The sequence below is a fragment of the Salvia splendens genome, chromosome 8 (genome assembly GCF_004379255.2).
Source record: "Salvia splendens isolate huo1 chromosome 8, SspV2, whole genome shotgun sequence".
NCBI lineage: Eukaryota > Viridiplantae > Streptophyta > Magnoliopsida > Lamiales > Lamiaceae > Salvia > Salvia splendens.
The window spans coordinates 3,240,630-3,253,897 of NC_056039.1; the positions used below are offsets into that span (position 1 = coordinate 3,240,630).

Consider the following 13,268-nt stretch of genomic DNA (forward strand, 5'->3'; position numbering starts at 1 on the left):
TCAGTTCCATGAGCAAATTAAAACAAAAGAATAAACAAAATCATCCGGTTTCCAAAGAAGGATTCAGAACACCCCTCGTCCCCTCCCTCATCGGCCCACGCGGCGGCCTTCCCAGCAACGCGCACCGCCTTCGACCCATTGCCGATGATCTTAATATAGTATACTATTACTACTTTCTTTCTTTTATTACTTCAAACAATTTATCACATACAAACTAACTACTCACATGGTCAACGGGATATTCCATAAAGACGAGAGTGGTGTTTCTATTATAAAATGTGTTACTTTGAAGGGAATATCACAGAATGGAAAACATATCACTTTTGACTTTTGAAGTGAGACGAAGGAATATTGTTTTCTTTACTTGCAGGCCAACTATAATCCGGGTCTTAAATTAATTCTAAATATTTAATTTAACTAAAATTAATAGGTACATTTACAATTCCTAAACAAAATACCAAATTTTGTGTATTTTCCAAAAAACAAATCTAAGCATCTTTAATTTCGAGAATCTCGTAGATTTTGTTTCTTTTTTACATTCTCAAGCTCAAATACAATTTCTACAATTTTTTTAACAAATGTAAAAAAGTTTTATTAATAATCAACGAAGTTTTTTTTTCTTAGGAATCAACCGAGTTTTTTTTTTCACAAATTCGATCTTATGAATAAATTGAATTTGAAAACTTTTTTACAAATTCTCCTTTCTAACTTTTTGTTAGATTAGTTCTATAACAATATTTCAATTTAAAACTTACTACTTTCGTGTATGGAAAATAGTCCTAATAGTAGAAGAAATTTTAATGCAAAATTGGTAAGCAAGAATGATATTGAGAGAAATATAGTTGAAGTATTGGTATTAGAAATGACACTCATCTCATTAGAGAGAAAAACTTATTATAAAAGATAGAGATTAATTTTGATGGATGATTTAAATGAAAAGATGGGGATGGAGGTAATATAAATCTAATAAAAAAGTCAACAAAAAATGTGAATTAAATGCCAATTATCATTATTACTAATAACTAAATCTATTAAACTCTCATAATTGGTTTGCAATGAATGCCCCATTTATGTGTACTACTAATGTTTAGACAAGTCAACTAGGTCTCATAATTTATTAAATTTTGATATGCACTACATTCATATCAAATAACCGTCGATAATGATATGCGCCAAATATTTTTTTTTTGCAAAGTATAAAATGCATATGCAATATTAATTAAATCATTACATTATTATAAATATAGAACCATAATATTACTAAGAGAAAAAATATACATTATCCGTCCCACATACACTATCCCATATAAATAGAACTCTTTCAATTTAGTACATTCCATAAAAATAATTCATTTCTATTTTAGTAACTTTTTCTTAGTATAAAAATGAGATTAAACCTGAAAGCTTTCAAATACCGTATTTCATTTCTTCGCATCCTATCAGTTTAAATTATTAAAATGAAACTTTCATGATTGAAAACAAAAGTGGAATAATGATTACCAAGAAATGTTTTTTTCCTAGTTATGAAAATTAATTAATTAATGATGGTAATAAGAGCATCTGTAACCCTTGGGGCCGGGCCGCAAATTGCGAGTCCCGGCCCGTCCCATGCATTACACGGAAGGGCGGCACGGCTCAGGCCCGTCCCGGTGACGCGTGACCGGCCTGGGGAGCGTCCCGAGTCCCGGCCCGGGACGGGCCGCAAGTCCCGCGTCCCGGCCCAGCGTTGCACGGTGACGGGCCGGGCCGCAACCAAATTTTTTTTTTTATATATTTTAAATTCGAAATTTTTTTCTATAAATACTACACCATTTTCATACACATTCAACTTCACATTCAACTTCAAATCTCTTCCTAGAATTCGAAAAAATGCCTCCTCGTCAAAGAATATTCGAAGATCAATTGAAGAAATTTGGACTCGCAACAACGTTTTCCAGCATTGACGTTATGTTTTCATGTATTTTATTTTCAGTTTGAAAATTTATATGTTGTAATTTTGCAGTATTCGATGAAATTAAATTTTCCGTGTTATAAATTTACAGCGTTTTTTATTTTACTTTCAAAATAGGTTGGAGTTGTGAATAGTGTCATTTATTAGTTGCGGCCCGGGCCGCAACCTGCAGGGTTACAGCAGTTGGGGCCTGGGCCGCAACTGTAGAGGAATGATGACGTGGAGGGGACTTGGGGCCGGAAATGGGGACGGGGTTACTGATGCCCTAAATACTCATGTTTAAGTAGTAAAGTAGAGTCAAAACAAAAACGAATTAGTGAATTTGAAGGAGACGTTGACCAAGTTTAAATAATTACAGAAGCCTGATTTTAGTAACCGTGGAAAATCCAATAACCTTTTTTCACTCTGTTGTTACTATAAAAATGGAATCGAAAAGGGAAAAAAAGAAAATCAATACTACATCAAAGTCAACAAAGGGGGAAGAGGGTTAAGCGTGTTGGCAGCCATTCTTGCCTGCACTCCAGCGAATCCCTGACCCCCCCTTTTTCCTCAAGAAATCAGAAGCCCAAGTTTCCATTTCATTGTCTGTGTATCGACTTCTTGATTTCGGGAGCTGTAGATCGGTAAGTTGAAAACTTGATGATGCCCATTTTGTGATGTGGTGGGATGAAGAGAAAAGTTTGAATCTTGATGGATTTTGTTGTTTGATTGTTTCCGATCATGATTTTACTTCATTTTTATCTGTTTTGCAATGATGCAGGCTGTGGATTGTCACTATTGATTTGAAAGGTGCATGTTAGTTTGAGAAATGGATAGTTTGTGCTGTTTTAAACAGGTGAGTTTTTTACAGTTGTTGCTATTATTGCCTTGTTTGAGATTTAATGTGTTGTAGGGTTTTGAATTTTTGATGTTAAATTAGCAATTCATGTGTTTATGATTTATATTTGTGTGGGAAGCTTATTTGTTTAACATGCCTCATGGTTTTGCTTGTGCATTTGCTTTTAATAGGAGCTTTAGGAGCTATGGCTTGTGGTGTTTATATGTTAAAGCACACAAAAATCGATCTTGGATGTGTTATCCGACATGAATGTGTATCAAATATGCTGTTTTATGTTTTAATCTCTGCAATCCGTAGCATTTTCAGAGTCGTACGCCCTTTCTGATGATTCACATAATTAATATGGTCGTGTCTTGTATGGTTGTTCTTGACTGCCCTTTTTAATCACGGGGCGTGATCAATGATTCAATGTAGGTTGATTAATTTAAAAACCATTGGTGTTTTCTGTAGCTGACTTCTTCTTTTTCTATAGCACTCAGGAGGGAGTTCAACAGGTGGCTCCGGCAAGGGAAGTGGCAGCCGAAGCCATGTCAAGTTCGGATTCAGTTTGGAAAAGGGTAAAGCAAATCATCCCATGGAAGATTTCCATGTTGCTAAATTTGAACAGTCCCAAGGTCATGAACTCGGACTGTTTGGTATCTTTGACGGACATATGGGAGATAGCGTGCCCGCTTACTTACAAAAGCATTTATTTTCAAATATAATAAAGGAGGTTAGTCGCGTCGCTGCATGACATAAATGTTCTCGTTTTTTACATTTGCTACTCTCGATCTATATAGGTATTGGATATTCGCTCTAGGACTTTTGTGATTCGGCGTTAAGGTAGAGTTATGGAATCTTTCGATGAGATATTATTAGTGCATCACATGATTCATATCTTATTCTGTTAATCAAATTTACTGAATCTTAATCCATCAAACACTTGGCAAGAGTGCAAAACTTTTCTTCTTTGAAGTCACACAACCAAAAAATTTGAGAAGTCCAGCCAGTTGATTGGTTGTGCTCTCCAGTTAAAATCGACGATTCATCTATGAACTACAATTTGCTCGTATGCTAAACCAATTCCTTTTATTTTGCGTAGAGTGCAACGTAAAACTACTCCAAATACAAAAGTTGACATTTATAGTAATCTAGCTAGATGGTTGTGGGAAAAATTCCCTTAAACTTGCAGTATCAAAACGCAAGGTATACTTATCTATGGCAATATAGGATTTCTTTTTTTGTCCCCATAACTTTCTCCTTTAGCTCTTTTCGTTCGTTATCAGAATTTAATCAATTCGACGAATGTTATCAGGAGGACTTTTGGAGGGATCCTCTGAGGTCTATTGCTAAAGCTTATGAGAGAACAGATGAAGCCATTCTGTCTCACAACCCTGACCTTGGTAGGGGTGGGTCCACTGCCGTAACTGCAATTTTGATCGATGGTAGACACTTGTGGGTGGCTAATGTTGGTGATTCACGAGGCGTGCTTTCCAGGAGGGGCCAGGCTATACAAATGACCATTGATCACGAGCCCAACACCGAGCGAGGAAGCATTGAAAACAGAGGCGGATTTGTATCGAATATGCCAGGTGAGAATCCATACACGTGTCTCAAATTGGCAAATATCACTTGTTTTGTGTTTGTTTCGCCAAATTCATTTTCTGATGCTGCTTTTATATCCAATCACGTGTTAAAAACTAAATATTGAAATGATGACGTTATTACGCTTGCGTAAACAGGAGACGTTGCCCGAGTAGATGGTCAGCTGGCCGTATCTCGTGCTTTTGGAGACAAGAACTTGAAGACACACTTGCGATCCGACCCTGACGTCACGAATGCTGAGATAGACGCTGAAACTGATTTTCTCATTCTTGCTAGTGACGGTATATGGAAGGTTCGATTTCTTCTCTGCCTCACCTCTATGTCATCATCTTCTTACCTCCACCCCTCACCGACGGGCTCACTAATGCCCACAAATTTCCGCCTTGCAGGTGATCTCTAATCAAGAGGCAGTCGACATCGTGAAGAAGATCAAAGACCCCCAGAAGGCAGCGAAGCAGCTAGTGAACGAGGCACTGCACAGAGAGAGCAAAGACGACATCTCCTGCATCGTTGTACGCTTCTAGCCTCGTGGTTTTTGTACATTGTGCGATACCATCCATAATCCAACAGAAAGATTCATATTCAGACGATTCTGCTGCCTTATTTGTCGCGCCCCTACCGTGTGATATCAACGTATTTGCTTGATTTCTTCCTTTTGTGTAGATTTGTTCCATTTTTTCGATTCTGTCGCGTAATTTGCAAGAGAGACTACAGTATATTGGTGTAATAATTGAAGTAGGTTTATACAGATGCTGCCATATCTGCTGTGGTTTGATCTCTATTGATGAAGATGAAGACATTTGTTTTAAGGTTTCAAATTGATTGTATTTTTTGTTTGTCAGTTGTAAACTAGTGACTGAATTTGATGATATTAAGATTTTTCAATTCTTTATTATGAGTAGAAATACTTGCATTTTCAAACATACTTCTTTTACAGTAGTTTTAAAAAGCACCCATGTCATCATAAAGGTACGAAAATGACGACGATGATGGTGACAACGACGACAACGAACTGATCAGAGCTTGAACTCTGTGTTGGCATCGAATTCTTCAGAAGACGACAGCAGAGGATCCTGTTAAACATATCTCTATCAGAATTCCGCTAACTATTTGCAGAATAACTTTGCTTCTATACCTGCAAGATTTTGCGAGTAAAGACACGCCGGAGGCGGGCCCGGGCGCATCCTCCGCCGTGATCCTCTTTCTTGAGGGATTCGTGCATTTGAAGAAGTATCTCTCTGTAGCTGATCTTCCTCTTGTTCGTCACTGCTGCTTTTACTGCCTTTATGAAGGTGTATGTCATCGCCCCCGTCCTGTTCTTGTCCGTTGAGAAAGCCTGTCAAGCCGGGGCAGGGGTCGAGCCAGGAAATTTTTGAGAATTTGAGAAAAGACATTTAGTGAAAAAATTAAAATAAATAAATTTGTACGGGCATTTGCCCAACTCTGCCCCGGCTGCTGGACAGGCCGACATTTTCATGTTACATCTCGCATTTTCGATTTACAATCATCAGAAAGAGAATACAAACTGCTGTATCTGCAGCTTGTTGATAATCTTCACATGCACTAAAGCATATGGCCTTTCCACCACTTGTGCCTTTAAATGCATTCCTTCCTTCCTCGGGACTATTGTCATCCCATTTATTCCTAACATACAAAAAAAAAAAAGAGTTAAATTGTTACGAACGAAATAGAAGAACTTATCTCAAAAGACTAGCTTATCAAGAGACAAAACTCATTTAATCCATAAATCTTAAGTATCAATCGAAGGGTTCATCCCAAAAGACAAGGTGAAGTTGTTACGCGTTTAGGTTGTAGACGAGTGGCAAGTCAAGAACCGTTCCACTGTGGCAAGAATCAACGACGGCGTGAAGAGTGACGCCCTTGATCAACGGATTAACCAACGTCTCGTTAATATAGTTATCGAAAATCATGCCATTGGTCTCGAAATCCAATGGACATATAGTCTCATCGAAGCCATCGATCTCGTCGCCGTGGATGCCGCGCTGCCGGAGTCCGTGACCGGAGAAGTAGAACACCAACGAGTCTCCCTCTTCAATCCCTCTCATCAGCCACCGAAAACTATCCTCTATGTTCTTCCTCGTCGGCTCCAGGTACGCCTCTTTCTCTACAAATTTTTAATCTCTCTTTAAATACGACATTAGTATGTTGACGTGCTTTCCTTTTATAGAAAAAAAAATGTTCTCAACGTAACAATAGATAATTTAAATTGAAAACGAGAATTTTGACGGCGAAAAGTAAAATAAGAAAATTTGACCTGCAAGAATGAGAATGGATTGAGGAGGGAAATGGAATTGGTGGATTAGAAGATCTCTCATGTTCTTCATGTCATGTATAGTCCCCTTGAGTTCGAACTTCTTCTTCTTGTAGCTGATGCAGCAAAGAAGCGCCCGCTTCCCTCTCGCCGCCTGTCTAAGAGTGATCGGGGCAGGCGACAAGGTGTGGCCTCCACTGCCGGAGTTTTTCTGGCGGCGAGTGAAGCAGAACCCCTTTGATTCGACCATGATGTTTGTCTGAACGTTGTTATGCTCAATACAAGAATATATCATGTTAAGCAGAAGATTGCTTTTGTATTGTTTAATGTGTGATAAGAGGGACATGATTCTTTGTCGTTGGATGAGATTATGGCTTTAAAAACAAGAATCAGATTCCCAGTTTTGATTTCCTGATAATAGGAGTGCTTCTTAAGGAAAATGTTTGTATGCTAAATTGTATTCCATCCGTCCGTCCACGATTAAGAGCATCCACAATGGTGCAAAAATCGTGTCACTCGTCCTCATCCGCCCATTGCAGAGGGACAGATGATCGGGCGGACGAGTTGGGTGCCCGACCCGACCCCTCGTCCGCCCGATAGTCCTCCCATTGTAGAACCACAGACGAGTAACGCGTTTTCATTTTTTTTTAATTTCAATCTATAAATACACCTCATTTTCACTCATTTCTCACACAACTCATGACCGACATGGTTGAAAAAGTTTGGGCACGTAGTGCTCGTTAAAATTGTACATCTTTTAATTATTTCCGTTGTAACTTCTTTTTTTAAATTAAGTAATGTATGTTTGTTTGTTCTTTAATTTAATATTTAATTTTGTTATTTATAATGTGTGAAAGTATAAATTATAAAATACTAACATTAAAAATTAAATGCAAAATGGGTTTTAATTGATAGGGCGAAACCACTACAGAAGAAAAGACCTGACTAAGAAATACTGATGTGCAATCACTAGGACCATTGTGGATGCTCTAAGTATATCTCAACTTTCATTTTCCGTCTATCCACGATTAAATGTTTCATTTACTTTTTAATATTTTTGGCCATAGAATATTCCACTATTCTAATAACTTATCCCAATCACACTCATACTCAATTAACTTTTTCTACCCACTTTTTATTAAATTTCTTATAATCCAAGTTAAGTAACTTAATGTCACATAATTTTTCTTGATACACAGAACAAATCATTTCATTCCACAATTTGTAGATGTTATACAGTAGATTTTTTTTTAAACTTGAGCTCCCTAGGAGCAATCTCTTCAACACTACAGTTGCTTCTAAAACTAGAAAAAGTATACGCCCAAAGAGTTGAAGAATGGTACAACTTCCTAAAACATCAAGAATCAATTATACAGTCTAATTAGGAGTAGATTTCACTGCCTTTATTCTCCTGATAAGAGACTCAGCAGCGTTGCACAAGCTGCTTATTCCGACCAACCTCGTCCTGAATCCGTGAGCCAACATCTCCATCCTCTTTACATCGTCTTCCAAGCCATTCAGCTCGACAGCCTGCTTCCTCTGGAGCAGCCCATATAGATGGATATAATCCGAATCTGAATTACCACTCCTCACTGCAACTCGTAACAAAGCATCAGATTCCATATCTGTTGACTGTGGATCGATCACAACAGCAAAGCAGCCAAATGCAAGGTCAGGGGTCTCAAACAGTGGATCAACACTGTTGCTTTCGTGATTCGTGGTATTCACTCTAGCTCCTGGAGCTGGAGGGACTAATCTTCTCCTCGTCACCCTCATTATATGTGCTGCCTCCCTCATCCCGCTGAGAAAAGCTCCGTGCATTGTGGCTGGATACTGCTTGTTAGTCGCTTCTCCAGCAAAGAAAACTCTATCTGCAACGCTTTCTGCAAGGATATCGTAGTCATCCCCTGAAGCACCAACTGCAACATAGGAATAAGATCCGTACGAAAACTGGTCCTGGCCCCAACGAGTACAAACTGCCTGAATTGGATCCGGAACTGCAATCCCTTTAGGGCTGAAAATGCTCTTCAATATATCCAACACTTTGTTCACAGATTCAACCGCGGAACTCTTTTCAAACTTAACAGCAGCTTCTCCGGCCACAAGAGCAATAAGGAGTGGCCCACCGGCCACAGCACAATAACTATAAAAAAGAAAGTATTCGCCTCTCATACTAGGATCCTCGGTCAAATGCCCAAAGGTATCAATCTCTCCACCCCAAAAATCATACGGGAACAAAATGGCAACTTTGTTCAACAACCCAAAACCTAATCTATCAATTGCATCCATTTTTCGTTGAGGAAGCTCCGGCTCAAAATCAATTGTCCCTCTCTTAAGCACTCCTAGCGGGACTGTGCAAAGCACCATGTCACCTTGATACTCTTGCCCTCCGGCATATACCATAACCCCATCACTGCCGTATCTCACAGAAGTAACTGGCCGTTCATAAAAGATCGGAAGGTCCTCAGCCAAAGCTCTAACAAGCCTCCCATTCCCCCCAGGTATGAAACAATGATCCCCACCCATTTCATAGGGATCATCCTGATCCCAGAAAGCCATTGACAAATTCGACAACAGAGTGGCATTGGCATACTCAAGATTCGCCAAATGCCAATCCAATAACATCCTCTCCAATGGCTCCTCAGCTACATTATACACATGCCTAAACGCCTCCAATGCCGTCCCCAACGAAATATCCACGCTCCTAATTTCCTCCATGATCCCCTGCCTAAGCTTGCAAACCCTATCCAGCAACTTATTAAATGAGCTCTCCACTTTCGAATCAACATCAGAATTAACCATCCTTCCATTAGGTAAGTACAAGGGGCATATATCCCTCACCTTATGAAGTGGCAATCCAAGCTGGCGCGCCAAAACACCCAATGGATTCCCATTGATTCCGGTTAACACGCTCCCACCTAAATCCGCAGCGCCAACAACACTTTCGTCACTTCCGCTCATTCTCTTCGTCCGAACTCTACCCCCGGGCCGGGCCCTGCCCTCAAGAACGACAACCTTGAAGCCTAGGAAAATCAGCTGCCTAGCGGCGACCAAACCGGATAGGCCCGCGCCAATCACGATCACGCTTCCCAGCTGCAATTCGTCCGAAGACTTGTTCTTTACATCCCTGATCGCAGAGGCGATGCCGAAATTGATGTATCCGTAGTGGAGGAGGAAGTTGTAGGCGGAATTCACGAGGTTTTTGTGCTCGGCGCGTATGGACTCCAGCACCTGGTCCCTGGTGAGCCAAACGGCGACGTTCGAGCGCCAGCGGGCGAGAATGTGGTTGCGCACGATGATGTAGTTGGCCTGCTCCGAGCCGCCGATTTGAGGAACGACGTTTGCCTCAATTTCTTCCTCCGTCAGCGTATCGACGGGAAACCCTACGGAGATCGCAATTAGGGCTTCGATGTCGACCTCCTTAGAGAGATCGGAAGGACCCCTCCGCTTGCGGAGGTAGCCGGTCAAAGCATCGGCATCGTCGTCTTCGTCGGCAGCGGAGGCGGAGGCGGCGGAAGGCTTCGTATGGGGGCGGAGAACGCGCAGGCGTGAAGCCGTCGAGGAAATCATGTCAGTGAAGATCTTCTTGCGACGACGGCGTCGCTTGCGGGGCTGGGGTTCGGGCTGGGCCGGGGGTTCGGGGCCCGGATTGTTTCCGGAATCGTTGGTTTCCAATGGTTCGGCGCCGGTGGTGGAATCGTTGGTTTCCATCGGTTCGGAACTGGATTTGGGATCGGCGTGAGAAGCGACTGGGTCAGGAGGTGCATCACCTTCTGTGGGTATAGGGATGGTGGAGGTGGACTCTGGGATAGTGGTGGTAGACTCCGGCAGCGGCGCCGTGGTTTCCATCGGTGGAGGACGACGACGGGGACGGAAATTAGGGTTTTAAGCTCTTGAAAACGTGCCTATTGTTTTACCGTTTTAGTGTTTTAGGCGTAGAATTTGGGGAAAACACGTGTCACAATTTTGAAATATTAGTGGTCAATCGAGTAAACAAATTCTAAGAAAATACGTGCCAAAGTCTGGACTGCAATAAATATGCAGCTACTTAGTCACTTCCTCGAATTTCATTTCATCCCAACCACAACCCACTAACTTTCAAAATTAATCTAACTAAAACAATTGTTTTAATAATTTAATTCCAATTCCAAATGAAATTATGAAACCAAATTTTGATTCGATAACGGATAATCCCAAATAAAACAAACCAAGGAAAAGACACTAAACCAAGAGCTCCTCAATCAATCTCTTAGAATCCAGAAACGAAGAGCCATCAGCCGCAATAGACTCCTCCGCATTCCTCTTCCACTCCACAACATTCTTCCTCATCTCCATTCCCTTGTCCCCATCCATCATCTCCCTCACCAACAACTCCACCTCATCTCTCTTCACATCATTTTCTATCTCCATCCCAAAAAACGGCCAGAATATCATAGGCACCCCGCCCGCAACGCTCTCCAGAGTTGAGTTCCACCCACCATGCGTTACAAACCCCCCGATCGCAGGGTGCTTCAGCACCTCCTCTTGCGGGCACCAGCTCACCATCATGCACTACAAAAAAAAACACCAAACAGTTGTTAGTAGCAGATTTTATCCGGTAGTAATATCAGCAAAGTAAAAATCCACCAAAAATTTTGGTGCTAAATTAAAATCCGGGGAGTAATATACATTGTCCTTTGTCTCCGCCACGAACTCAGGAGGCAGCATGGCGGCCTCACCGGATACAATATCCGGGCGAATGATCCACAGAAAGGGCTTCTTGCTATTGGCCAGCCCCCACGCGAACTCGGTCATTTGATTTGCAGTCATGACTGTGATGCTGCCGAAGTTCACGTAGACTACGGAGGCGGGTGCCATGGTGTCGAGCCAGTCGATGCATCCGGTCTCCTCTTTCCAAAGGTTGGAGGCCAGGGGTTCGAGCCTGGTGTCGTCGACGTGGCTGTTCGACATGAGCTGCAGAGGGCCGACGTGTAGACTTTAGGAAACTTGGAGGAGAGGGCGTCGCGCTCAAAGGAGTCGAAGGTGTTAATGATTAAGGCTTTGGCTCTTGGGATGGCGGCGGTTAGTTGGATCATGAATTGGAGCATCGTGTCTTGGCCGTTTGTGGTTCTGATGAAACTTGGAATATCTCCAAGTCTAATGTTGTTCATACCGGGAATCCAATTGATTCTTGTTTCTAGATACCCGTTTGTCACTTGGTTAATATCTGCATGTCTGTATTGGAGTAATAAAAAGTTCAAAACTATGAAATTTAAAACTAAAGGTACTGCTAGTATTATTGAATAAGGATTTCATTTGAATAAGAAGATACTACTACTACTAAATTGTTGAAAAAACCATGAAATTACCTTGAAGAGGAATATATCCTCTCTCAACGAAATCTTTATAGTGCGTATACGCCAAGAGACCGCACGCGCTAGCTGTCCAAAGCAGCACCTCGGGCAGCCCGAAGCGCTCCGCCGCCTTGAGCGTGAAGCTCATCCCGCAGTCGGAGACGATGCAGCTCACCGGCGGCGTCCCGTGGTTCTGGATGAGGTCGCAGAGGGGCTCCAAGCAAGTGGTGGTGGTGGAGAGGCAGAGCGAGGGAATGTCCTGAGTGGAGTCGGCGTCGGAGGGAGGCATCCCGTCGGGGATGGTCTCGAAGCGGAAGTCCGGCGGGGCCGCGGGAGTTGATGAGGCGGCGGTGGTTGTAGTCGGTGTTGACGAAGGTGATGAAGAAGCCGTTGTGGTGGAGGAGCATTTCTAACTTGAGCATGGGGCTGACGTGGTCCTGCGCCGGGTACGGCACGCACACGGCGTGGGCTTTGGAAATGAAATCCATGGCTTTCTTCTCTCTACACACTTTGAGCTTCAGGTGAGGAGATGTGAAAATATTGGACTACCATTTTTAGTTTTTTACTATACTCTATATTCATCTCATTTTTGCCCAAACACACGTGCAAACAACAATAATAATGCCTTGCTAAAATTCTTTATTTTTTGGTAAATGCCCAACTTCTTTACACCCAACCTCTTAAATTTTGTCAAATATTAAACGGACACAGATTTTAAGAAATATTCCTTTTGTTCCATACTTTCATTAAAATGTACTCCCTCCGTCCCCTAATAGGAGTCGCTCTTTGATCGGGCACGAGTTTTAAGAAATGTAGAGAAACGTTGGTTGAAAAAGTTAGTGTAATGTGGGACCCATATTTTTATATTAGTTTTATAATAAAATGTGAGTGGAGTGAGTTAGTGGAATGTGGGGCCTACTGCCATTTATGGTAAAAATGAAGAGTGACTCTTAATGGGGGACGACCCAAAATGGAAATTAGCGACTCTTATTCGGGGACGGAGGGAGTAACATTTTTCTTTTTAGATTGTTTCATTTTTACTGAAATATTTTCTAAAATGAAAATAACATTATCGACTCTCATTTTTCTCTCTCTCCAATAACTCAAAAAATAACACTACATAAAATCTTGTACTGAAAACTAAATGTTTCATATTTGTTGGGACAGAGGAAATATAACGAAAAGTGGATTGAAAAAATTAGTGGAATATGAATCATACTTTTAAATATTAGTTTTATAATAAAATATAAGTGAAAATGAGTTAATGGAATATGAAATTCATTCCAAAAA

General features: G+C 41.3%; 3 protein-coding genes and 1 pseudogene across 3 annotated transcripts; 1 reads left to right on the plus strand and 3 right to left on the minus strand.

The window, feature by feature from the left end:
- Window positions 1–2,393: 2,393 nt before the first annotated feature.
- On the plus strand, window positions 2,394–5,274 carry LOC121744338 (probable protein phosphatase 2C 9). The gene is made up of 6 exons (XM_042137855.1): window positions 2,394–2,574; window positions 2,712–2,786; window positions 3,262–3,501; window positions 4,084–4,360; window positions 4,511–4,665; window positions 4,763–5,274. The coding sequence occupies exons 2-6, from the start codon at window positions 2,760–2,762 to the stop codon at window positions 4,895–4,897; spliced, it is 834 nt and encodes a 277-aa protein (XP_041993789.1). The 5' UTR covers window positions 2,394–2,574; window positions 2,712–2,759; the 3' UTR covers window positions 4,898–5,274.
- LOC121744337 (metacaspase-1-like) lies at window positions 5,231–6,992 on the minus strand. Its single transcript, XM_042137854.1, has 5 exons — window positions 6,649–6,992; window positions 6,174–6,498; window positions 5,900–6,017; window positions 5,509–5,709; window positions 5,231–5,446 (listed from the first exon to the last, which is right to left on the minus strand). The coding sequence occupies exons 1-5, from the start codon at window positions 6,989–6,991 to the stop codon at window positions 5,390–5,392; spliced, it is 1,044 nt and encodes a 347-aa protein (XP_041993788.1). The 5' UTR covers window position 6,992; the 3' UTR covers window positions 5,231–5,389.
- Window positions 6,993–7,833: 841 nt separating this feature from the next.
- LOC121744336 (lysine-specific histone demethylase 1 homolog 1-like) lies at window positions 7,834–10,573 on the minus strand. The gene has a single exon (XM_042137852.1). It carries the CDS (start codon window positions 10,492–10,494, stop codon window positions 8,023–8,025), a length of 2,472 nt encoding a protein of 823 aa, XP_041993786.1. The 5' UTR covers window positions 10,495–10,573; the 3' UTR covers window positions 7,834–8,022.
- A 238-nt stretch (window positions 10,574–10,811) lies between these two features.
- Window positions 10,812–12,487, minus strand: LOC121743994 (annotated as a pseudogene).
- Between the last annotated feature and the right edge of the window lie 781 nt (window positions 12,488–13,268).